General features: G+C 43.0%; 1 protein-coding gene across 1 annotated transcript in view; it reads left to right on the forward strand.

Annotated features, from left to right (window-relative positions):
- Window positions 1–25,948, forward strand: part of ADAMTS18 (ADAM metallopeptidase with thrombospondin type 1 motif 18) — an 84,511-nt gene extending 58,563 nt beyond the window's left edge. Inside the window, exons 16-22 of the mRNA XM_069868798.1 lie at window positions 6,575–6,716; window positions 8,274–8,400; window positions 14,023–14,227; window positions 16,816–17,007; window positions 17,374–17,586; window positions 18,990–19,137; window positions 23,976–25,948. Coding sequence (XP_069724899.1) covers window positions 6,575–6,716; window positions 8,274–8,400; window positions 14,023–14,227; window positions 16,816–17,007; window positions 17,374–17,586; window positions 18,990–19,137; window positions 23,976–24,091 — 1,143 coding nt within the window. The 3' untranslated portion in view covers window positions 24,092–25,948. The remainder of the gene's footprint in view (window positions 1–6,574; window positions 6,717–8,273; window positions 8,401–14,022; window positions 14,228–16,815; window positions 17,008–17,373; window positions 17,587–18,989; window positions 19,138–23,975) is intronic.
- Window positions 25,949–26,534: the final 586 nt, after the last annotated feature.

Raw genomic sequence — 26,534 nt, forward strand, 5'->3', positions numbered from 1 at the left:
CAGGTTTCTGAATGCTGGTGAGCTTGCAAGTATCCAGGAGGTGCTGAGCAGCATTCCCAGGAGAGGATGGGACCAGTGCTCTGCAGGTATGGGTCCAGACAGGTCTGGCGAGCCCGTGCTCAAGGCAATCACTTCCTTTGAAATGCAGGCATTCTCCAAACTGTTTTCTTGAAAGAGACACCTGAAGTGTGCCTTAAGAGAGAAGGATGAAACCCAAACAAGAAAAAAAATCTCATCATTCCCTATTGGCTTGCATATCACAATTTCAGCCTTGCAGCTCTACTGAATGTTTTGTATTTCTGTCTTATTTTACCACATCGATTTGCATCGATTTGTCCTTCAGGTTTTTCAATAGTTCAGCTGAGCCTCTTTCACTCTATCAGTCTTTTCAGTCCTAAACACTATTTTAAAAATGGGTAAGAGTCAAGAAAAAGACTGATAGTGCTTTTATTTAGCCTGGAATTTCATGAAAAATATAAATACAAATATATATATATATATTTACATCTAATATATGTATGTAATTGTGGGAATGAGTCATACCAAAGAAGCCAGAGGGCAGTGAGTCTGTAATTTAAGTAGTTTGTGGGAGAAAAAATACCAACTATAGTGGCCAAAGATATCCTGAGGAGGAGGAGAACATTTTGAGATGCATGTGGAATTGAATGTGTAGGACTAGCATTTCCCAAGCACAACTACTGGTAGTGTAAAGGCATGATAGGATTTCAGAATCCCATCAGAACCCTTTCTGGATTGTTCAGGAATTAACGTCCCATTTAGAGGGAGGGCAAGCAAGATGACACAGTAACCAGAGCCCTTCTGACTTTCTGTCTCTGCATCCTTCTGAAACTGCACTTAGTGGTCATTTGGGGAGTGTGGGTTTGTAGAAACCAATAAAAGCTGCAATGAAAATAGTCATGGGTTCGGAAGGCAGTTCCCAAAATGGTCAGACAAAGATCAAAGTTGTAGAAATACGACAGTTAAATGATAATCTAGGATCAGAAATTAATACTAGTTTTTTAAAATATGGTTTCTTTAGCATAATTGTCTCATTTTAAATGGAAACAGCCTGGTTTTTTTTAATGTAGTTGAATATATTCAGCTTATTTATCTGTCACTTGGCCCAAGGCAATCTAAGGTTGGCACTTGCAGTTTAAATACCTTGTCAGTGTTTTGCTGGGAACTGGAGAATACTTGACTTCAGGAGAAACAAACAGTAAGTCCATCATTCACTTATCTAGCTTTGGTGTAAGGGCTCCCAGTGGGCACCATGAGCTGCTGGGAAGTCTAGCACAGCACAGGGGACATCGCAGGGCTCCGTCGGTACAGAACCCGCACCGGCTGCACTCACCACACCCATTTGTTCAATTATTGATTTGCCCTCCATGACTGGCTCAAATTAAGGGAAAGATTCTGAAAGGGCAAAAGAAACTGCACTGTACGGTGGGCATGAAAAATATTGCATGATTGAGGACCAATAAACTAACTTAAACCCACCAAAGTTTAATGAGCTTGTTTTCCATTCTGTCAGTGAGTGGATGAAGAACTGATCTGATTTGAGAAGGCAATTTGAGAAAGCAGTGTGGAGTTTTTCTGGACAAGATAGGATCAGGATCCTCACTGAAGTCTATCTAAAACTTGGTGAAATAGTGAATCAAGGAATTGTGAGATCTTTGTGAAAGAAAGATAGTTTGTTTTGACAGCAGTAAGTAATGGATGGAAAGGATGCTTTGCAAGGAGGCAGACATTCATGAGAAGAGAAGGTGAATTCAAAGCAGGAATATGTCTAATTAAAGCCAGTAAATCAATTCCTCTTTAGCAATGGGGAGGGGGGTGGGGGGGGAAGAGAAAGAAACCCAGGTAGAATGACTGTACTGATGATGCAGCTGCCACTGGGAGAAAGTCCAGTTGCAGTTATAAGGCATTACATTCATTATTGGCTACTAGATGATAAATTTGTACTGATTTCCCCTAAAGAGACAGTAAGCTTAAGAGCGCTAAGATGTGCTTATAAGAGACAGATGTTGATTCAGTACAATGGATAAAAGAGTTTGCCTTCAGTGAGGAGAGATTAGCCGAGCAGTATCCCTGCAGGTTGGACATTTAGCATGTGAACAGTCAAACAAGGGAGACATAGGAACAAGGGAAGATAAATTTGAAACAGCTGAAGCAGAAATGAGCTCACAGAGGACCTTTCAAAGATACTCTTCCCCCCATCAGTGACCTTAGTGGACTTTCTTCAAAAACAATAGTTTGTCATAAGCTTTTAGTTAAGTTTGTGTTTAAAGTGACTTTAGGGATACTGAAGAGATAAAACCCCTTTTGTTTTCCGTTTGGCTTAAGTAACCCATGGGTAATTCTTCCTTGAGTGGTGCTTTCCAAACAGGGTTTTCTCTCTTGCCTTTGAAGCTCCTGGTGTGAGCCACTGTCAAGAAGCCCATCCGATAGCTGCCCATTCAAGAACGTCTTGTTTGAAAACCTGTTTTTTAAACAGTTCAACAGCAGCATCACATGCTGCATGCTTAGATTTATCCTACTGGAACCAGAGTAAATTCATAACAGTCAATGGAATTAATCTTGCTTGAACAGAGAAATCAGAATCTATCTGTTAAAATATTTATTCGATAGCACGTAGATTCGCAGTGGGTGGAAATTGCAGGTCTCACAAGCACAACACAGCCAGGCAGTAGACTCCCACCAAAACTTCTCTGTCTGCCCTTACTGGTGTGGTCACTGGCTCACTGTAGATTGTTTAACTCTGTTAAGTCCACCTGAAGGAATCATCGGACACTCAATAAACATGGGAATGACACAGGCAATGTAGGTGCCGTTTGAAGACTCGTATCAAAGCTACCATGACTGCTGGGATTCCAAGTTTGGGCTCACGCCCATTCTGTAAATCATGCCCATGCCAAATGGGTAACAGTGCAAGGAGATGAGGCACTTATGGTAAACAGCAGCCATTCCCTCACCTGGTGTTTTGTCTGTGCTCAGCTTCATTCTCCAAGGCATTTGTAAATGTCCATTAGTCCTTCTCAGAAACAATGAGTCTTTTCTTCAGGTTGTTACACGCCAGGCATTGGTATGTTTTTCTATAGATTGGACAGAACCTTGTGGAAGAAAGAGTTTATCTTGTGTAAATTAATTTCTTCTAAATCAGTGTCTTGCAAGTAACTTCATGTACTCATCTTAAAGTCGAAAACACCTGAAAAGCATGGAGTCAATCATAACAAAACAATGTTGATAGGCTCCTTAAAAATATGACCTGCAAAACAGAGTATTGTACTGGAAACTTAAGATAGCCAGGGGAAGAAAAAGTATCCCCAACAAATGAGCAAATGCACAGCTAGTTTAGGCAATGTATTTGTTTAGCTTTCAATTCAAAATTAGCAGCAAAAGGAGAAGATTCTTTACTCAGAAGAATTCAATTTACCCATTGTTTTAACATTTTATGCCCTAAGCGTAAGCTACGGTTCTTTTTCTTCAGCATGGATCTGGCAGATTCCAGCCGTAGAGTCTGTGGTTTTCGAACTCAAGAAGCTGTAAATTTTATAACTCTGCGCCCTGCAGTCAGAGCTGCTGAGTGTTGTGTCTGAAGTCAGGTGGTTGGTGTGTTAAAGGTAGACATTAAACAGTTCTACTGAGGAACTGGAAATGTTTAAGGAGGTTGTTTGCCAGCTGTAAATTTGGGAGCAAATGCCAGTTGGCTGAAGAGATGCTGGACTGCATCCAGTTAAGTAGACGAGCACTGGAGGTCTTTCCAAATTTGTAGGTCTGATAACTTGGCTGCATGTGCAGACTCCAGTTATTGGGTTGTTAAGGAAGGGCTTTATAATGACTGTTTGAAAATACGATAGAAGACTTTTTATATGCTCATTACTTTGGCAAAATTGCAACTTTGCAATAGTATTGCATTCCTGATGAAAAGTTGGTTGAACATTAGATATTGTATGCTATTTTTCAACTGAGTGCCAGGGACATTAAAGTATATATTTTGTGTCCTGCTATATGTTTTCTCCCACACGCTTCCAGAGTTTGATTATGCCCTTTTCTACATAGCTGGGATGATACAGGAGGAAAAAGACTGACTGTGATGCTCTGGGAACATTCCCTCTCGCAGTCTGCTGGTTGGGAAGGGGCTCTGGTGATGTGCGGGCTTGGGCTGCTGGCCAGGGAACGCAGAGGAAGTTCACTTCTCTGCCCGGTGGAATTGTATCTGCTTTCCAAAGCACAAGGAGTGGGGGTAGCCCAAGGCCTTCAACCATGTATGGCCCAGCTTGCCTGGTGTGCAGGGTTCACGCCGGAGGCTGTGAGTTTATCCCATCATTGTATGGTTGTTCTCTGAAGTGATAGATATGAGCATGCCTTGTTCTGACTTGTCCGCAATCACTTCCTCTTCATTCCCTTACCTCTATTGAAGCACCAGGAGAAGATTGCTCTAATAGGAGTAAAACTAGTTGCCACTTTTATCTTCTCACCCTCACTCTGTCGTGTTCTGAATTCTGCTGTTAAGGATGCATTTGTTCTGTTCCGTGCCTCTCCCTATCACAAAGTCAAGAGCGCTTTCCGAAGACGAGCGTTCAGTCTAATACATCAAGTTATTTTTATTAGAAAAGTTTTAAGCTGTGCTGCTTTTTTGGTCACTGACAAGAGACCAGTTTTACAACAGCTGTCAGAATCAAAGGGGATGGGGGCTAACCCCATCTCAAACTCAAGGTTTTGAGGTGTGGACAAAGCCTCCTCTTTTGATGTATGCTCACTAAAAGCCAGGTAGAATTTCAGCCTCAGAGTGAGTTATAAATAGAGAGATCCATAATCACACTCAGATTTAGTTCTTCCATAATCTCACAGGCTTTCTAAGGTGCTCCACAGTTAAGCCTGGATGGAGGAGATAGAAGCTCTCACATGAAATACTTCAATTTACCTGGGCTTCGAGGATCTTCTAATCCAAATCTTCCAATGAGAAGGCACATGCTTTCCAGTTCTTTTGGAAGTCTCTTGCCTTTTACAGTTCCAGTTCCTGTATCCTCAGCTTGGATCATTATTCAGGTTCACTAACTGAAACAAAATCTTTGGCTACTAAGAATGGAAAACACAGCATCTGTTTTTCTTTCTTATAGAAAAGTAAACAGTATGCAGCCCAGATCCTTCACATGTTCAACATTATTGAGCTGGAGGTCATGTAAATTTGGTCTGAATTTTCACTGTCATGGGTAATCTCTCTCTTCCATAGGTACATTTTCAGAATACTTTCTAACCCTTGGCTATATTTCAAAATGTTATTATGTTTCTTGGTCTTAAATGATATAAATGTTGGTCTGTTGCTATTTTATGAAATCAGCCTACACAGAGATCAGTTCTACCTACATGGATTGATTAAGCACTCAAGTTAGATATTATGTGAACTGATATTTTATTAATACTTTGAATGGTAATCATTAACATAGACTGGAATTGTACTTAAAATGCTAGTGCTTATCAGAAAGCATATTTAGGAACAGAGTTTAACTGCACCTGCTCTTTATATTACTATGACCAGATCCACACCAGTGAAGAATTAAAACTTAGAAGGGCTCTGTAACTGTAAACTCTTGCAATTTTGCTGTTAAGTATAAAAATAAATGCACTTTACTGTCAAAAATAGTTTCTAAAATAAATGCTGTATAGAAATTTATCCCCAAATTTAGGTATGCGTCAGATGTTCATGCATCTTGCATTGATTATAATACATACTTGAAATAAATACAGTGAATTTTACAAAGTTGCCTACATAAGAACTGCAATATAATTCACCACTAAAATTGTACAGCCCCGAGAGCTCCCCAAGTTCAATGACAAAAGTTGTTTACTATAGTTGGTAATCACACTTTCTGTAGATTTTCTAACATGTTATGCTAAAATGATGAATAAAAGGGCTTTCCAATCCTCTATCCCTTGTAGACACCCAGGGATGGGTCCTCTCCTGGACCGAAGCTGTATCAGCTTCAATCATGATGAGAGAAACATCAGCTGAGGGTCCTCCAAACAGAATTGTCACCAGTCCTCATAGAAAAACAAGGGAAAAGCAAGTTTTTTACAAGGGAAAAGGAGGTCTATTTTATACCCTCAGCCTCCAGCCCCGAGGAAGCCATCTCTCCTGACACAGCTCTACTGCTGCTTTGCTCAGGCTTCTTTCAGTCCTGCTTACCTAATGGGAAAAGGCTTGCTCGTTCATAGAAGGCACCATGGAAAGATCATCCTGGACTTTGCTTACTGATCTTCTACTGGTGGCATTTCTGCTTCACCAGTCCTGTCAAATGCCTTCTGATTTAAAGGAGCATTGTCCTGGACTGTGTGCTTCTACACTCTTCAGTCATCCCCCTGCAGGTGTTAGTTCCAGAAAACTCTTTGCTGTTTAGGAATTACTTTGATGTTTTCTATTTTATCAAAAAAATGAGGTCTCCTGCCAATCCTGTCGCAAACATGGTGTGTACATACATTAGGCATGTATCATGTTTAGTTCATCTTCTTTCGGAATGACAGAATCCTTTTCTCTCCTCTCCCTCTTTTTCTTTAACCACCTCCCTCCCCATAGATCCTATTACAAGGCAAAAATCCTGGGATTGCTTGGGAATACACATTTTCCAAAACCAACCATGAAAACAAGACATCTGTCAAAAAACACAGCTACTCCTGGGTGACGGTGCAGTCGGAGTGCTCGGCTACTTGTGGTGGTGGTAGGTAACGTTCCGATTGCCAATCCTCTCTTGCTGTTTTTTTAATCACCTCAGACATTTCAGCTGCCTTTAACTTTGGAGCCGTGTGTCGATACATCCCGGGGGTTTCACTGAACACTGGGTGCGTGTTGCTTTATCTGACAACTTCTTGAAGCACCTCCATACTTCCTTTGTAGTAAGAACCTTTCATGCCAGTCTCAATGAAATCCCTTATGATGGTTGGACTCAATGATCTAACCTACTTTTCCAACCTACTGATTCTATGATTCTATGACTCATTGTTTTTTCCTTAGGTCAATCCAAATGCATGTGATATCTCGCTGTTGAAGTAGCGTGGGGATTAAAAGTGTGCTTTGGTGTTGCTGTGATTTAGAAACAGGGAAAGATACCAAACAATGACTAAAATTTATCTGATCCGTAGAACTGAAGACTAAAATATTATCAGGACCTTCACTGACAGTTTCACACTGGTCTTCTTGCTGTTACAAAGACCTGAGTGCTGCCAGGGCAAGGTCTGAAATTCTATATAAGCTAAAGATTCCTTATTACCCTATTCCTTTTGGTGTTTGCTTTGTGCAGACTATCTATTTGTTTTTCTACATCCTGGATGTTCTGTCAGTGAAAGTAGTTATAGAATGTAATGAAAGCAGAAAACTGGCATGTGGGAAGTCCTACAAAAAGAATTGGGAATTAAAATTTTAGTGCCCGTTAAATTGGAACGGGTTCAGATAAATAAGACTACACGATGGAGTGGACTTCAATAGCAAAGAACAGAACTGGGTGACCAAAGAAATACCATGAGAGGCTCCTGTGTTGGCAGAAAAGTCCAAGTGAAATTCAGGAATATCTTGCTAGTGTGTGGTCAGACTTCACTGCATCTCAGTTTATGGAAGAAACCTCCACTGTGGACATAAAATATGACGACTTGTATTTATCTTGCTTCCCTTTAAAACAAATGAAAGTTGCAGCATGGATATAAACATGACGGAAACAACTGTGTTTCGAGATTTGACTTGCTGTGCCTGATGAACCACATGTGAGGTGAATGACACATCTCAGCTAAAGGATAAATCTATAAAATCACTTCATTGTTTACAGCATTTGTAGTCTTCTTGGTCATCTGCCCCGATGCTGGCACAAGACAGAGCTGAGGGTGAGGAACCTGCAGTGTCTGAACTCTGTAAAGATGCACAGTAAAAAGCTGCGGAATGTTTGGGTGCCGTTTGCCTGTGTGTGAGGGGAGTTCTCAGCCAGCACTGCTGATTTCTGCAGGGACTGAGGTTTTGAAGAACTACCAATTTTTGCCGGGGGAAGTCTCTGCAAATATGCTGTTTATAACTAAAATGTTTCATCTGACTTCAATAGTACCTGTATTACAGAGAGGAAATTAATGGTAAAGATGTTGCCAAATGAAATCCTATTTCTTTTAGCTCAAGTCAGTGGAATTGTACCAAGAATGAGCTTGGACTTGTTTAGTTAAAATTCTTCCCTACTGCTTTTTCTCTTATATTTTGAATAAATGTTTGTTTTACTGTATTTTTTCTAATCCTTCCACAGGACATATTACAGCAAAAGCCATTTGCTTAGAAGATCATCGTACACGAGTTAATTCCTCATTTTGTGGCCCAAGAATGAAGCCTTTGACTGAAACAAACCTGTGCAATACCAATCCCTGCCCTGCATAGTAAGTTCTCCTTATTATTGTACCTTTTTGCTACACCTTATGACTGCATTTGCCTCAAAGTCCTCTCTGATAAGCACACAGAATGATATAGCCTGCTAGACAACCCTCTTTTATCCTGTAGCATCCGACTGGTGTTGCTCAGCAGGGCCGTGGTGTAGGCTGCTGCCCAACAACAACAACGGAGCTGGGATTCCTGATGCTGGTGAGCAAGACCTCCTGGGGGCTGTCTGCAGCCCTGTCACCGAGCTGGGGTTAGCTATGTGACACGGAGTAAATCTCAGTTACTCAGGGCCCCCTTCTGCCACCTTTCCTCACCTTGAATCAATAAGAGCATTTCCTGAGGTAAGTGCTACTCCCTGTGTGGAAGCTCGGCCCCAGGGCTCGGATTCCACACATTAGATTAGGTTAAAAGAGTCTTGTGAAGTGTAATTAGTGATTTTTGGACAAAAGTCCCACAGAGTATTATGATACAAAGAAGAGGTCTATCTAAACTAAAGAAGTGGTCGGCAATGCTCCTGGTACCCGCAAAGATAAATGTGAAAACACTGACTGTGTGAGCAGGCTGACTTTCCAAAGGACATGAGAAAGGTGAGGTGCAAAGGCAGACACTGACAGATAGATAAGCATTTAGGATCCAGCTGGTCTAAATCAATAGAGCTCCTTTAAAAACAAGGGAGTTACACTGATTTATAGTAGCTGTGGTAGGGGTCCTTTGGAAAACAGACATTGTGTGCTCGTGTACTTAAACACAGCATTATGTGCCTTAGAGTATGAACTGGTGGATTTAAGGATGCATGGGTCATCCTTCTGCTGCTGTTTCTGCTGTTTTTTTACTTCTGGATTCCTGACTTGGCAACCTTAGTGTTGTTTTAACTTTCTACTAAAGACCAGAAAAGCTGTACTATGTTGGACACGGCATTTTGACTTCCAGAACAGGAGCTTTCCTAAAGTTATAAGCTGAAAAAATTAAGTGTTTCAGCAGTGCAGGGATAGGATGAAGGAGAACAGTTTTCAGCTGAAGGAGGGGAGATTGAGATGAGATCTTACGGAGAAATGTTTTGATGTCAGGGTGGGGAGGCCCTTGCCCAGGCTGCCCAGAGCAGGGGTGGCTGCCCCATCCCTGGAGGTGTTCAAGGCCAGGTTGGATGGGGCTTGGAGCCCCTGATCCAGTGGGAGGTGTCCTGGCCCATGGCAGGGGGTGGAACAGGGCCTGCTTTGAGGTCCTTTCCCAACCAAACCATTCCATGATTCCATGATTCTGTGGTTCAGTGCAATGAAATGCATAGGCAGCAGAAGTCAGAGGAGATGGAGGAAAGCTGTAGACCTGGTGTCATCTGCTGTTTTTACTCTGTGGTGGTAAAAGCAATGGGTGGTAAAAGCCATTGGCTCTGCCTGATGCCGTACTTCATAAAAGAACACAGTTAGTGAAGTTTAATAGGAAGCATTCCCCATCTCCCGTGGTCCACAAGAGGTTGATGGGGCGAAGCAAAAAAGATGTAGATGCTTTGGAGTGGCTTTGTTTTTAGTTAAAAATCCATAGTTTGCAATATGTTGAACATACAAAAAAATCAGCCAGTAATAGTCTGGAATTTCCTGCCAAATCTAAAGATTACAGGAGAGTGCACAGAATCCAAATGGCAAATTGCACACCATGACCACAAAATAACAGAGATAACATTTAAATAATTGTAGCATCTGACATTAGAGCCCCGTGTTCCTGCTTCAGCAGTTTCTTCAGACTGCGTTTAGCCACATGATTTTCTCGATACCAATCATAAGTCATCGTTGCAGCCAAACACGATCTGTTCCTACGCGACTTATCCACTGCCAGTAGTATTTTTATCCAGTGAACTCAGTACACGTGCACAGAAATGTAGTGTCTGCGGTGTTCCCAGGAGTCTCTGTAAGCTGTAAATGCTCACCTTTGTTTGGATGTGGCGTTACTATGCTATAAAGCTTCATTAATATCATATTTTATTCTACTGACCACACATAAAATTCCCCATTTCTGTTACCCAGAGATCCCAAAGTGGACAATAGGTCGAGGGAGGTGATTCTGCCCCTCTGCTCCACTCTCGTGAGACCCCCACCTGGAGTCCTGTATCCAGTTCTGCAATCCCCAACATAAGAAGGAAATGGAACTGGTGGAACGGGTCCAGAGGAGGCCACAAAGATGATCCAAGGGCTGGAGCCTCTCTGCTATGAGGCCAGGCTGAGAGAATGGGGGATGTTCAGCCTGGAGAAGAGCAGGCTGCAGGGATACCTTAAAGCAGCTTCCAGTACTGAAAGGAGCTCCAGGAAAGCTGGGGAGGGACTTTTTATAGAGGCCTGTAGTGATAGGATGAAGGATAATGGCTTTAAATTGGAAGGGGGAAGATTGAGATTAGACATTAGGAAGAAGTTCTTCACAATGAGGGTAGGGAGGCCCTGGCCCATGTTGTCCAGAGAAGTGGTGGCTGCCCCATCCCTGAAGGGGTTCAAGGACAGGCTGGATGGGGCTTGGAGCCTCTGATCCAGTGGGAGGTGTCCCTGCCCAGGCAGGGGGGTGGAACTGGGTGGGCTTTGAGGTCCCTTCCAATCCAAACCATTCTGTGATTCTGTTCTTTGAACATCCACCAATATGCCCATCACTGTAAATGCTGAATATCCGTTTTGACCCGCAGTGCAGTGTTCTCTGATATTCTTAGGTTTACTACTTTAAATCACAATTTTTGACTTGAACCCTAATAAAAGTACAAAAAGAAAAAACATAAAGCCCCAAGCCACCTTCAGAGAAAAACAATTCAACTTGCTAATTAATTATGTTTAAAATCCTTAGGGGATAGTAATGTATGGAGGATATACATGTAGGACCATGTCTTAAAATAACAGATTGCCATCAGCTGAGTGAAACTATGCCAGAATATCTCTGCTGAGGTATCTGCCCAGAAAGTCACGGCATGTAGTATTTCCAATAAAACTGAGACTGCCAACATCAAAAAAATGTAGTATTAATAAGTACCGTGAAGGAAACAAAGACTGCTTAATAGCCAACAAATAAAGGAAAACCAAATACAGCTGGCATAAAAGGCAAGGGAAGGAGGTGAATAACAGATGAGATACAAGCGTGAGTTTTGTGACTTAAAAGAGGCTCCAGTCTTAGCGAGGTCAGTTAAGAATAACGACTGCATAAGAACAAAGACTTATTAGTCTGAGTAGGGACAAACTACTGTCCGAACAACAAGAGCACCGGGCGGCATTAGGACCGCACGCTGCTGTTGTTGGATTTCAGAGCTGCCAAATCTGGTCATAATTATTTAGTTATTGGAGCTAATGAAAGATACTCTTGGATTGCAGCCCAGATTATCTTGGAAAATGGCAGTTTACTAAAGGACGTTAGAGTAGGTTTATTGTCCTATAGCAGCCTTCCAGTACTGAAAGGGGCTCCAGGAAAGCTGGGGAGGGGCTCTGGATCAGGGAATGCAGGGACAGGATGAGGGGGAGTGGTTTTCAGCTGCAAGATGGGAGACTGAGATGAGATCTTAGGAAGAAATGTTTTGCTGTGAGGGTGGGGAGGCCCTGGCCCAGGTTGCCCAGAGCAGTGGTGGCTGCCCCATCCCTGGAGGTGTTCAAGGCCAGGTTGGATGGGGCTTGGAGCCCCTGATCCAGTGGGAGGTGTCCCTGCCCATGGCAGGGTATGGGAATGGATGGGCTTTAAGGTCCCTGCCAACCCAAAGCATTCTGTGATTCTGCGATTCTAAGAGGGTAAGTTTCTGGGCAGTTATGGAAAGTAAACTCTTAGGGTGAACACTTTGGTCGCTCTACCAATCACCATTGTCAGAAACATCAAGGCAAACTAATGAAGTTGTAGAATGGATTAGAACTGTAACTTTTCCCCAGCAGTCTGTGTTGGAATAGTCCAAATATTTATAAATCAGATAAAAAGTAAACTTGTGACATATTCTGGAATTACATAACTTACTGACTTTTCACATTAATATTTCTATGTCCTTAAATTGCTGCTCTTTGTATTTCCCACCACTTTTGGCAGTTACCAAAGTTACTAGACTAAGACTTGGGAATTCTTCTAGTCCCAAAGGGTTTTTTTTCCAAAATAGGCTTTTTTATACATTTTTTATGCCTTAAAATTAGCTTTGTTTTCAGGCAGATGTGAGCAGACAGAAACTGGGATGCTGTTCATCTTTCACATAGTAAGAAAAGAGGAGGAAAAAAAGGGGTTTTGTCTTTTGAACGGTCTGTAAGCAGCTATTGCAGTGGTCACAGGGCTGGTGCTGGGAGGAACCATGGAAATAGATTTGGCCAAGCAGCCGGATTTGAGAAGGGAACATTTTCTGTGGCATAAATCATTAAAAACTTGTGAAATTGCTATTTTCAGATCTTTAGTTTAAATTCAGTGCTGGATCTTTGAATCAGATTTGTCCACTTGAGTAATCATTTAGGCATTCAGAACTTCCTTTGTGTCTTCCCTTCTTTTTTCCTACCCAGTTGTTATTTAAGCCTTTGAGGACAAAGACACTTGGTTGTACATTTGCAAGTGTTCCACAAAGCCTGAGGACCCACTGAGTGCTGCAGCTATTGGTATTTCCATACTTAAATTATCCTAAACAGTCGGTAATAACTCTTCCAACTTTGTGAAACGTCAGTGCCACGCTGCTTGCGTGTGACTGGGGGGCACATTTGCCCAACAGCTTCTGCTGGTTATATTTTCTCTGTTTTATTTAGATACCAAATACATTAGCCTGAGGACACTTAAATCCGCAAGGCACTAATGACAGGAGTGCTGGTTTCACCAAGCAAGCTCTTTTGTCGTCACTAGAGGCCAGTAAGGTTTGTCATCAATGCCACTGGGCTTCTCATGCCAAGGTTGGTTGCCCCGTGTGTGCACCTACGCACAAGTGCATCAGGAGGTACCTGCTCAGCTAAACCGGCCCCGTTCTTTCTGTGCTGTGACAGCTTCTCCCTTATATCAGCTGAGGTGACTCTTGCTCCACTGCTCTGTCTTCTGAGAGTGAGGGAAAAAGGGAAAAATGTAACGACAGAGGGTAGAACTTTACAATACTCAAACCTCATCAATTTACAGAACTGGCTCGTTCCTTTGGCCTTGCATCTGTTAATCTGTTTGGAAGTCTCTTTGGTTGCTACAGTGACAAAAGTGATCATCCTACTATTTCTATAGAAAAGGGTTTCCTTTTCCTGTTTTACAGAGATTTTTTTCAACTAAAAGCATGGTTAATAAGAAATGGTGGTTTGTTAGCCAGACCCTGTTATCTTCTAGATACTACACCAGCCTCAATGGCAGTGTCTCTCTCAGTCCCTGTGGAATTCCAGATTCCAGGTTGGATTCAGATTTGTAGGCAAGTTGGTTCTGGCAATTGAGAACTGTAAATAGGTAGTGCTAGTTCTTCCAGTTATGTGACTTGCATTTCATCCCTAGCAAGATGTTCCATGCTTCGAAGTTGGATTCTTTAAGGCTTTGTGGTTGCTTGAGCAGATACTGGCACATCAGGAAAGCAGGCTCAGAGAATCCCTGAACGAGTCACGTTTGTTGGATGTCTCATTGGGGTTGAATTTATAAAGTTAAATTGGACTGGTGTGTATCTAACATACATTCTCTCCTCGAAGCTGGTCAACAGGTGAATGGAGCACATGCAGCAAGTCTTGTGGAGGAGGGCAACAAAGCCGTCTCATTCAGTGTGTCCAGAAAAGGGCTTTCCAGAGAGAGGAGGTAGTGGCCCATTCGCTGTGTCCTGTCAGTGCCCCAGCACAGGTGCAAACGTGCAACGGGCAGGACTGCCCCCCGGAATGGAGCCCTGGCCCATGGTCTCAGGTAAGCTAAGGAACACTTAGTTTTGTCTGATGGCATAATGAAAATATCACCAAAAACTCTGCTCAAGGGGAAGAATCGTGCAGACTTTGTGAAGACCAGTATTTTGCGAGTGGCTCTATTCATGAAGATACTGTGTAAACTTTTTAACTTGCCTTCCAGAGTGCTCCGACACAAGGGCTCGCCAGAAGTGGTCGCATGGTCTGCTTTGTGACAAAGAGATGGATCATTTTTTCTAGTTTCATGACTTATGGCTCTATGAATTCTTCAAAGCCATTAAACCCCGTGGGAGATTACTTCCTGCAGCAATATTACCTCTGCTCAGACAGGACAGGCAGTCAAGGAATGAGGAGATATTTGGGGTTAGAGCTGCATATTAATGCACGCACACAATGTGAATTGATAAATTTGTGAGTTACAGGTTCGCTAATCACTTCTGTACTTGGCCTTTGTTACAGTCATTGTTCTGCTGCCAGCAGAGCCCTGCTGCACCTAATTGCCATGAGGGCAGAGGGCCCCAGGCAGATTCCTACATGCACACACCCTGCCTCACAGCCCCACCAACTGCCAGACACGGAGCCAGCCAGAGCTAAAAACCACTCACAAGCTTACACAAAACTCATCTCTGCTTGTTCTTTCACCACTGTTGCTGCTGGTGTGAACTCTTAGTGTAAGGATAAAGGATGTACTGGGAAATCTGGGATTTGAGAGAAAGCTGATGACACACTTACATCAAAAGGAGCTACATTATTGTAATTTTTCCATCTTCATTCAGTGAGATTCAAGGTAGATTTAAATTTACTGATAAATCTGTTACTTCTGTGTACTTGGTACTTTTTAGGTATTCAGGTGTGTTCCCAGCTGGAAAGCACAGACTGCCTCTCCAGGAGAGTGCTCTGGAATGCACTGTAACTACTCAATAGTCCATCATAACAGAGTTTTAGCACTCAAAAAAGAAACTCTTTTCTTCCAGTATGTGAAAGAAACCTTAGTGTGGCAAGAGATTATAAAAATCAGGTATGATGATCATAGAATCATTGAATGGTTTGGGTTGGAAAAGACCTCAAAAACCCATCCAGTTCCACCATCTGCCATGGGCAGGGACACCTTCCACTGGATCAGGGGCTCCAAGCCCCATCCAGCCTTGAACCCCTCCAGGGATGGGGCAGCCACCACTGCTCTGGGCAACCTGGGCCAGGGCCTCCCCACCCTCACAGCAAAACATTTATTCCTAACATCTCATCTCAATCTCCCTCTCCCAGTTTAAAACTGTTCCTCTCATCCTATCCCTGTCCTCACTGATCGAGCCCCTCCCCAGCTTTCCTGTAAGCTCCCTTTAAGCACTGGAAGGCTTAAGCCTTAAGTCTTTAAGCACTTAAAGAGGAAAATCAATCTTCAAACATTCACACCTTCAAACTTAACTTCATCTAAACCAACCAACCAATCAATCAAACAAACAAATAAATAAATACCTGTTGAAACAATCCCTTGTCCTTCTCCTTAGGAGGTGTGCAATCCAAGTTGAGATTTTTGAATAAGCCTATGAGAATTAAGTTCTTGAGTCCTGCTGAAATGGAGTCAATAGACCTCTTAAACAAGTTAGTGAAGATGTTAAGATTCCACTGAAACTTGTTACATCACAGGCTCAGAGGATTTAAGAGGAATAAAATGCAAAATACTCTACCTCTCTACAGAAATCAGAGTAATTTTAAATGAAAGGAGTGTTTTTCAACAAGAAGATATTCCTGTTGCGTCCTCAGTTCAGCTCTTCTTTCGTGACTTCTTTTAAAAGTGTCTGTGGTTTACTGCTGATAGCGATAGTAAATGGTTCTGCCATGGAATGTGCCCCTTAATTATTAGTAAAAAGAACAATCAGAAGAGGATGCAACAATGTAGAAAGCTGGTGGAATTATTTCAGGGCCATTTATTTCTTCATTTCATCAGAAATGGCTCATTTGTGCATTTTGTTGTGTGCTAAGGCAATGGAAACTACAGAACATCTATTCAACTGAACCACAAGTCAGCAATGCGCATTTATTCACTAGTTGCTTATTCTACGCTTCAGTGGTAATCTTGGCAATTAAAATATCTGTGGTCAAACTTATTAACCATTGTCTGTATCGGATTCCATCCTATAGTGAGATTCATGTGGTGCATGGATTCCCTGGGTAGTTTTCTCTGCCTCTGTCATCCCTCTAGGTCAAGGTGAGGACAAGATAACAAATAGCTGAAAACATCTTGCCACGGGATATTTTGAGATGGGAGGTTAGGACCAGCCTTCACTGTGCTGTCCAGGGAAAAATGCCTTTTGCTCACAAGTCCAACTTTCCTCATCTATGGAAGGGAAACATTACTTATCTGTCCTGCATGGGGACTGTAAGAGTTCATAGTTTACATTAAGAAAGTGCTTAGAACAATGTTTTAGGTGTGACATGGATGTTGCTGTTACTTACTTACCAACAGAATTTCAACTTATATGATAATGGCAGCTGCACAGCACGTCAGCCATGGTTTCTATGCTCTGCTGCAAAATACAAATAATGCCAATTTTCATTTCTGCTAGTTCAAATGATTCTTTCTTTCCATCACAGTGCTCCAAGACTTGTGGGAGAGGTGTTAAGAAACGGGATGTCTACTGCAAAAGTACTGGTTCTCCAAATGTTAAAATCTTGCCTGAAACTATGTGCAGCAGAGACCATAAACCTGAATCCCAGCAGACCTGCGTGCTCGGACGCTGCCCCAAAAATGACCGACTCCAGTGGGTGATTTCGTCCTGGAGTGAGGTAACGTGGTGCGGTTCCTTGGCTCACTGCCGTCCTTTGCTGCTCTTGGAAGCACTGACTCAGGGACACACAGACCATGCTGGGGAAGGAAAGCTGAGCTATCATTTGAAAATCAGGTGTTGTAGGCGAGCTGCTATAAAAACACAGTTCTTCACATCCAGATGTAGTCAGACATACCCCGATGTCTTTGTTTTTCAGGACTTTCTCTGACTGGATTCATATTTCAGTTTACACATTATGGAACGTGTTCGTTGTGGGTTTAGTTATTGAAGGCTGTTGTAGTTTCACGTAATTCAGGGGGTTTTGCACACAGCACATTCTCCTTTACCTGACCGTGTATTTCAAAGGTGTGCTTTGCCATTGCAGTGCTCAGCTTCCTGTGGCCCAGGCGTACAAAAGCGAGAACTAAAATGTGCTGAGAAAAGCATCCATGGGAAACTGATCACCTTTCCTCAGAGAAGATGTAGAAACCTCAAGAAACCAAACGCCAACCTGGAAGAAGCTTGCAACAAGGGAGCCTGTCCATCGCAAACATTATATAACATGGTGTCTGGCTGGTATTCCTCACCCTGGCAGCAGGTAAGAATGGGAAACTTTCTCACCTCTCTCTCCCTGTCTTGGCCAGCACTCTGTCTCCAGCTCTATTTCATATCTTGGCTTTTATGGAGTTTATGAAGGAGAGAGTTTCTCTTCACAGCAGCTCAGGTAGCATCCCTTATTGCTTTTCACTGCACAGCATTAAACCCCAAACCAAGTGCAATGTGACTGCTGGCTCTTGGTCAGTGCACACACCATGATCAGAAGGTAAGGTTGCAGTGCTGGGCTTGGAGAGCACCAAACCCAGAAAAGCCACTGTATCTTGTGCCACAGGATGGATGCTAGCTTGAGTGGAACAAACACACAGCAGGCGTGAAGTGCTGAAGGCCACACAACTCTGATAGGACAGTGTGAGTCCAAGATACCAAGCCAGCTCCAGTCTTACACAGTGTGGTAGTCAAATGTCCAGTTGTATGGAAGAGATACCTCCAGTACTAACAGTCCACAGGTGTCTCCTGCACGTAGCCCTTCCCTAAAGAAGGTTGCACTACTCAGCCACCAAAATGTGATGCATCTCGTCTACATCCATCATGTACCCTGGTGCAACTCATTCTTTGTCCTGAAACTGAAAAATGTCACCTAAAAATGTTATTCATGCTTGAGAAGCACCACATTCCATGCTCATTTCCCATCACTTTCTTCTCAGTCTTCTTCGAACTGCTCTGTGGTTGAACTGTTACCTATCTGTATGCACAATGTATTTGAGTATCTGCTCACATTGCCTGGGATTCCCTAAATACTATGATTAATCTCAGGATCAGCCTGTATTTGTTTCTACATTCTTGCAAACAAGCTTCTGTATTTCTGGAATTTATGTACTTTACGATTCACGTATCAGTGAGACACACACTCATTTAATAACATTAACATGAACAGATGTATGCCTGACAATTGTAATCAGATGAAAATGATCATGTTTATCTTAAAGACAACTCTTCATGAAACACATACAGGAAAAAAGGCTTATTCATTTAAAAATACCTCATAGATCTTCCTGCAAAAGCATAGTTGTTTTCCCCAGATACTGCCATAGCTGTGGTTCCAGTGGGAGTTTTATCTCTGTTCAGACAGGATTGGGCCCAGGGGCTCAGAGTTCAAAAGAAACGAGTGCAGACAATCAGGAACAGCCTTTCTAAAATGTTCAGTGTGTCTTGGTGCCTAAGGAACCACATTTTCAGCTGAGTCCTTAACTAATCAGACTTTGGGAAGGGAGAACAGATGTACGCACCTTTGAAAAGCTGATCCTGATGGCATTCACTGAACAGCAACACATCTGATCCTGACCACTCTCTGAAAGTCTCAGTCAAAGCCCTTGAAAGTTATTCCTCTGCCTTTCATGGGCTCCCAGAGAGCCTCTACAATGAAAGATGCTTTTGCTTTTACAGTGCACAGTAACATGTGGAGGGGGAGTGCAAACCCGGAGCGTACAGTGCCTGCACCAAGGAAGACCAGCTTCTGGGTGCTTGCCCCATCAGAAACCAGCAGTCCTGAGAGCCTGCAATACTAACTTCTGCCCTGTCCCTGTGAAAAGAGGTAAAACTCAGCTCTCCGTGTTGCAGCAGGGGTGGTTGCTTAGAACTCTATCCAGCAAAAGTCACCTTTTCCAGTTACACCCACTGAAGATTAGTATTTGGCATGTTCCCTCAGAAATGACTTTTTCCCAGCCTTTCCTGCTATAGTTACTCTCTGATACTATAACATCTCACTTCACGCAGTGAACTCTTGCAAAGCAGACTTAAGTGTATAACTGACAAAGGAGACTTTAAAAATAGGGGTATGTTAAGAAAGAAATATGCCAACAGTTACACCATTTGGTTCTGAGCTGCATCTTTACACTATCTTGTTGAATAAAATAAGCATTCTATGCTGGTACTGGTTGATGATTACAAATAGCAACTTTTCAAGTAAGCAATAAAAAATTACCATTTATTTTTAGTCTTTTGAAGTCTGCCCAGGCTTCACTTTGCACTCATACCCTGGGAGTCCAAAGAAGCTTTGTCTAGAACATCCTTCTTCTCTTACTGCTCTTCATGGGTGTGTGATGTGCAGTCAGGCAACATGAAATGAAGCTTTGTCCTCACTTGTATGTCTACTGCATCCCTCTCCACCTCTCCAATGTGTTTGTGCAGATCTAGAGGAGCAGGAGGAGCAAGGATTTTTGTGTAACTTGAAATGAGAGAGGAATTCTCTCAGAACCACCCCAGAGTGCATTAGCCCCATCCCATAAATCCGCCTACAAGCTGGTTACAGTTTGTGTCTCCTTAACTGCATGAAAAAGGCTCCTGGAAGCCCAGGACTGTCCCATCTAACCCTAGGTATCTAGGTATGCTAAAGCACTTTAAACATTAACTGTCAAAATAGTGTACGTGAAGTCTTGTTACCATTTTAAAACTGGGAGCCAAAACTAACCACTATAAAACCTAGACCGACTGCAAGAGCAAGTGGTGATAGAGCTAGGAGCAAAGGTCAAGCTCTGGCTCCACATCCAGTAAACTGACAGGAGACAACCGCCCCTCGTCTGCACCAATGCCTCCGTTCGCTGTGCGCTGAAACCCTCAGTGACAGCTTAGCCGACCACTCCACTGCATCAGCTCCAGACAGGCTGGGTGTCACACGGGGACCTAAATCCAAACAGGAATCTGTAGATGAACTGGTCCTAAAAGGGAGAAGTAAATAGTTCTGGGTTTTTTTAACAAGTAAGTGTTCTTAACATTTCAAATTAACCTTAACGTTCTGCTGTACTTTGGAGTTTCTGTATTACATCATCTTCTGTCACAATATAGCAAGCCCTTTGCTTTCACCCCTGCCTTCCTCTGCTATATTTCATGCCCGGAGTCATGTCTGTTCTTAATTCTGGCCTTGGCCTGTTTCCCTCTCTCCTCACATCTGCAGCAGCCCTTTCCCCTTTGTTAGAACCAAGTTGTCAGGCTCTAGAGATCAATTATCTCTTTGCTGCTCTCTCACTTTCTGTCTAAACCAGCTAAAAGCAAGGGAACCAGCTGTGCTGGAATCACAGTGAAGCACATCAGTCTCTATTATCAGCCACGCAGCTCCACCTCAGTGATCACAGTCAAGACATTAATGCTTCAGGGAGAGTTTGCAAACTTCCCTAGGCAAACCGGGTCATTCCTGTCCCTGTTAGATGCAGTTACGGTCACCGTAACTCCTAGTAAATCCAACTGCTTAAAATGAATGTAAAGTTAAACAGCATCTAAATACTTAAGTAAATAGCAATTATATATACTTGAGTGAATAGCAATAAAGAACTGCCAGCCCGATCTGCATCCATTGAAGTCTGTGGGACTCTTTGTATTCATTCCAACGCTCTTTGGATTAGGTCCCAAGAGCAGAGTTTTCAGCTCTACCTCTGTAATTGTACTCTACTCTGCAAAAGGGACATAAAGCTTTAGTGACGTGCTCCTGCGTTGTTTTGAAACAGCAATTCGTAACATCTGAAAAGTCACCCTTCCATGCAGCAGAGCTTCTCCCTGGCCTCATCAGAACAGCATTTCTCACTCCATGCTGTGTGTATTTTCCATCTGTTGCTTTGGGTCTTCCCAGCACCACGTTCTGTTGGGGGGAGCAGCAGGTGTGGTGATAGGAAAGCTGAGCTCTCCAGTTCATCCCTGCTGCCACCCTTAAAGAATAGGAAGGCAGCGCTGAGGTCCTAGGTGAGACCTGGGGATTTTTAGAGGACTCCGCGGGGGGGAGGGTGGTCTAGAGGGGTTCTGGTGGTTCCTAGAGAGGTCTTTGGCATTTGTAGAGGGGTCCTGGGTGTCCTAGAGGTGTCCTTGCATGCCCTAAATGAGTCTTGGGGGTCCCAAAGGGGTTCTCAATTGCCTAGAGGGGTCCTTGCAGCTCTAAAGGGGTCCTGCATGTTCCTAAAGGGGTTCTGGGGGTCAGAAATTCCTGCAGAGAGATGGAGAGGACTCTTGGCCTAAGAATATGAAGAAGGTGTCTGTGCTCTGTGAGGAACCCTTTATCTGCGTGACTCGGCTTAGCTGATCTGAGAATGCAGACAACAGTGGCTATGGTTTTCTTCTCTGTCTCCTTGTAAATTCCTTATATGGACCATGTAAACAGTAGTTCTGAGAGGCAAATGGAATCTTTTCCCATGCTCACAGGAGATTTCAGTTTAGCTATAAATTTTGCTAATCCTCATTTAAATGTCTCACTGCTCTCTCAGACGTGGTGGATTTCTTTATAAATCATCCGTATGAATCATCACTCTGCTCTTTGAAAGAAACATGAAGCATCCACTGCAGAACTGCAGAAAGGAGCAGCTAGGAAATGTTTTTAAAGCAATGGGGCTGTGTGTATAAATGATCTGTACATAAATTTAAGTGAGATAAAAATCTTAACTGAAAAATATGGTGCATTTGTAGTTGAAAGCTGGGCTGCTCAGAACTGACCACTGTCAGCCTGTCTTTTTTCCCACTGCAGTTAATTAAGATGTCACCAATATGGAATGGTCCTAAAAGCCTAATTCATGCCCCCAACTGAAGTGTCTAAGAGGAGAGGTTTCTTAAGCTCCTTGCATAGTCAAATGGAGAGAAGTCATAGAATCATAGAATAGTTTGGGTTGGAAGGGACCTTAAAGATCATCCAGTTCCAACTCCCCTCCCACTGGATCAGGCTGCCCAAGGCCCATCCAACCTGGTCTTGAACACCTCCAGGGATGGGGCAGCCGCAACTTCCCTGGGACACCTGGGCCAGGACCTCCCCACCCTCATGTTGGAGAAATTCCTCCTTATGTCTAGTCTAAATCTGCCCCTCTCCAGTTTATACCCCTTGCACCCAGTCCTATCACTCCAAGCCTTTGTGAACAGCCCCTCCCCAGCTTTCTTGTAGCCTCTTCAGGTACTGGGAGGTCACTATAAAGTCTCCTCGGAGTCTTCTCTTCTCCAGACTAAACAACCCCAACTCTCTCAGCCTGTCCTCATATAGGAGTTTCTCCAGCCCTCTGATCATCCTTGTAGCCTCCTCTCAGCCTGTTCCAACAGCTCCATCTCCTTCTTACGTTGAGGGTTCCAGAACTGGATACAACACTCCAGATGAGGTCTCACAAGAGAGGAATAGAGGGGCAGAATCACCTCCCTTGCCCTGCTGGCAACATTTCTTTTGGCTTTCTGGCTGCCAGTGCACACTGTCAGCTCATGTTGAGCTTCTCATTGACCAGCACCCCCAAGTCCTTCTCCGCAGGGCAGCTCTCAATCATGTCAACCCCCATCCTGTACTGAAATCCAGGACTGCCCTGACCCAGGTGTAGGACCTTGCAGTTGACCTTGTTGAACCTCATGATGTTCTCACAGCCCCACTTCTCCAGCCTGTCCAGGTCCCTCTGGATGAGATCTCGTCCTTCCAGTGTGGCAACTGCTGCACTCAGCTTAGTGTCATCTGCAAACTTGCTGAGGGTGCACTCAGTCTCGCTGTCTGTATCATTGATGAAGATATTAAACAGCACTGGTCCCAGTATGAACCCCTGAGGGACACCACTAGTCACGGATCTCCATCTGGACTTCGAGCCATTGACCACTATTCTCTGTATACAACCATCCAACCAGTCTCTTATCCACCGTACTGTTCATCCATCAAATCCATATCTTTCCAATTTAGAGAGGAGGATGTTGTGGGGGACCTTACCAAAGGCTTTATAGAAGTCCAGATAGATCCCATCCGTTGGTTTTCCCGTGTCCACTGCCGCAGTTACCCCATCCTATAATGCCACTGGGCTGGTCAGACAGGACTTGCCCCTGGTGAAGCTGTGCTGGCTGCCATTAATCACCTCCCTGTCCTCCATGTCACTAAGTCCCTAGAAGATGTTGGAGCGCAAACACACAGCAGAGCACTTTGTGCACAAAGCAGGGTCCATGCAGTCAGAGCTCCAGGCATGTACGTGCTCATACACTCAAAGCTGACGCTGCTTTCAGGGACGGGCAAACTCCATGTGGTGTCAATGGCAGCAAGAAGTTGGCATCAGGCATGGAACAAGCTCATTTGTACAAGTCCTTGGCTTTAGAACAGCATTTGTAATCAGAGATGAAAACACAAATGACTTTTAATCCACTACAATGGAATTGCTTCCTGTTTTACTGAACTCCAAAATGTGCTCCAAATTGTTTTAATTCTTTTAGACTTTGGACCTCCTATAATGTAAGCTCTATCTCTGTCTAATTAACCAATTTGATCTTTTAACAGATTAAACACCTCTTAACAAAGTAACAAAGAAATGTGTATTTTTTTCAGATGAACACTTGTTCATAGTTCCTCTTGTTTCAATTGAGTCACCCTTCATGTCTTTTATATTCCCAAATGCATACGAGTGTGCGGAACTGTTGCCTGACATTATTGCTTGGATTTCTCTCTTTCAGATGATCCTTCTTGTGTGGATTTCTTCACTTGGTGTCATCTGGTACCCCAGCATGGGGTCTGTAACCACAAATTTTATGGCAAGCAGTGCTGCAAATCATGCACAAAGAAGAACTGATAGCAGTGGGTCATCTGAACCCTGTGGGGACAGGATCCTCTTCTCCAGTTTATACTGGAATTAGCTTTGCTTTGAAGCAAGACCCGGTGCCACAGAAACCACCAGTGGAGGAGACATTTTTCTAAGGGAATGTCTGAGGTACAGTTAATTGTTGGACGTGTGTTGAAAAAGGAATGTTTCTTTTCATTTCTTTCTTTGCTGACCTCACTACAGTACAGGGTACTATGGATCACTTGAACACTGGGACTCGAGGGGCAGTTCTTCTTCCTCTCCAAGTGTCATTTTGCACTGTCCTGTGATGAGAAGGACATCAAGGCAAGGAAGGTTTTTCTGGCAAATTTACCCAGATGCAAAGAGAAAGAAGCTGGGAGCTTGAGGAGGAAGGTTACAGCCGGGCAGTGTGATGAAGCGCTATCAGAAACGTCTCCATTCCTCATTTTTTATGCTACTCTCATCCCAGGGTAAGGAAGCCGTTTGCTGCCACTGCCACAGAAACCACTCCAACGGCCGTTGTCTGGAGAGCGCGGCATCACGCGTGTGACCGCACGAAGTAAATGGTGCACTACAAAGATATTTGGTGCTTCTCTATTAGACTTGCTGCTGGAAAAGCAAGTCTTGCATCATGCTAATGTGTTTATTGTTTTGAAGAATTCGTTTTCTGCTTTGTGTAGAAACTCAGAGGTGGTTAACTAGTAACTTGAAATGTATTCCTAGGAATATTCAGCGCTAGAATGTTTGGACTTTTACTATTGCTGTGTTACAAGTAAAATAGAATTTCATATTTCAACTAACTCAAGGAACTCAGATTTATTGAGCTTGATGGTTATGTTTTCAATTTTCTAAGCTCATTAGATATGTAACTTTAAAATTTAAACTTGCTATTTTAAAGTAGTATTTTTCAGAAGCTAGGTTGTTTGAATGCCAAGATACTGAAGAATGTCTTCCTTTTAATCTCAGACCTCTCATCTGTTACCCAAGGGAAATAACAAGAATATTACAGGCCATTAATTCATGCTAAACTTCTCAAAATAGTTCATATTCACACAGTTTATATGCAAAAAAAATGACAAAGTGAAATGGATTACTTACTCTAACCAAATAAAAGCCAATTCTATTTTTATACCTCCTAGTGCTTTTAGGTAGCTCAGAATCCACCAGCAAACACAAGAGACATAAACCTAACAATATTTGTCATCATTCAGCATCAAGACGATCGGTGACACTACCGATCAAATGGCACGATTTGAAGAATTTCTGCATTGGGAAAATACCCAACTGGTTTGCCAAACCCGTGCCGAGACGGAGCTGGGTTCTCCTGTAATTTTGTGGGGAGCGCCCACGAGGGACATAATTTATCTCATTCCACCCAACCCCACAGCTTCATTTGATGAATGTAGCTCAGTTGTACTGTTTTTTTAAAGTATCGTTTCAGCCTAGGATTAGCCAGCTCAGCACTAATGCCAGACAGTGGTCACTGAAAATTAGCAGTTCCTTTTGCAACAATTTAAATTAAAAACATGTATTCTGTGATACTTTAAGAAATGATGATTGGAAACATATCTCAACCTACACCACTCTGCCTTGATATTGGACATTGTGTAATGATTATCTTTTTTCTAGGAAAACTACAAGGATGTTTTTTGTTGTTTTTTTTTTTTAAAGTGTGTCCTTTTTATTATTTGATGTAAAATAATTAATTTATTAATGCATAGCTTTTCCTTTATATTTCTTCGCTTACTTCCTTAAGTGACAACTGAGGAAAGAAAATGGTAGTGTCACAAGGGATGAATTATTGTGTAAAAAAAAAAAGGCAAAAAATATAAGTGTAATATTTAATTATTTTGTAAGCTTTGTAATAAAGTACTCTAACTGTTTCATTATATTTGGAATTGTAAAATTCATGAATAAAATATGGAGGTTATAAGTAAATATCAGGTAATTTAAGTGGTGCATGCATTCATTTGCGTAAAAGGTTTTCCCGTTTGCTGCTACGTGGCCGGCTGATGTCTGTGACTCCAAACTCAGCCAGACCTGCGGAGAGGTGGTGACAAAAGCTGCCCTCAAGGAAAGCCTCGTCCCTGGGGCAGTGGCAATTTGGCCACCGCAGCTGAGGGTGACCTCTGCCTAACGGTGCCCTTACCATTCAGGTCTTGCAGGGGTTAATGTCGGTGAGCAGCACTCTGAACAGTGGATGCAAGTGTTAACAAGCTGTTATGATGAATGGGCTGGAGGTCAGGCCTTTCAGGCACTCAAAGTCAGGCATATGTGCTAAGGTCATGTGAAACGTCTCTACTTGGGAAGGTCCCATTATGCTGGCAAGGAGGAATGCGCCCGGTTATTCAGCAGAGTCAACGTAGTGCAGTTGCCTTTTCAGAGCAGAAGATGCTTCTCATTCGAATGCTCATCATGCCCTTGAAGCAGCTGGCCTGGGCTGTGCCCACTT

Source organism: Phaenicophaeus curvirostris, chromosome 14 (assembly GCF_032191515.1).
Source record: "Phaenicophaeus curvirostris isolate KB17595 chromosome 14, BPBGC_Pcur_1.0, whole genome shotgun sequence".
Lineage (NCBI taxonomy): Eukaryota > Metazoa > Chordata > Aves > Cuculiformes > Cuculidae > Phaenicophaeus > Phaenicophaeus curvirostris.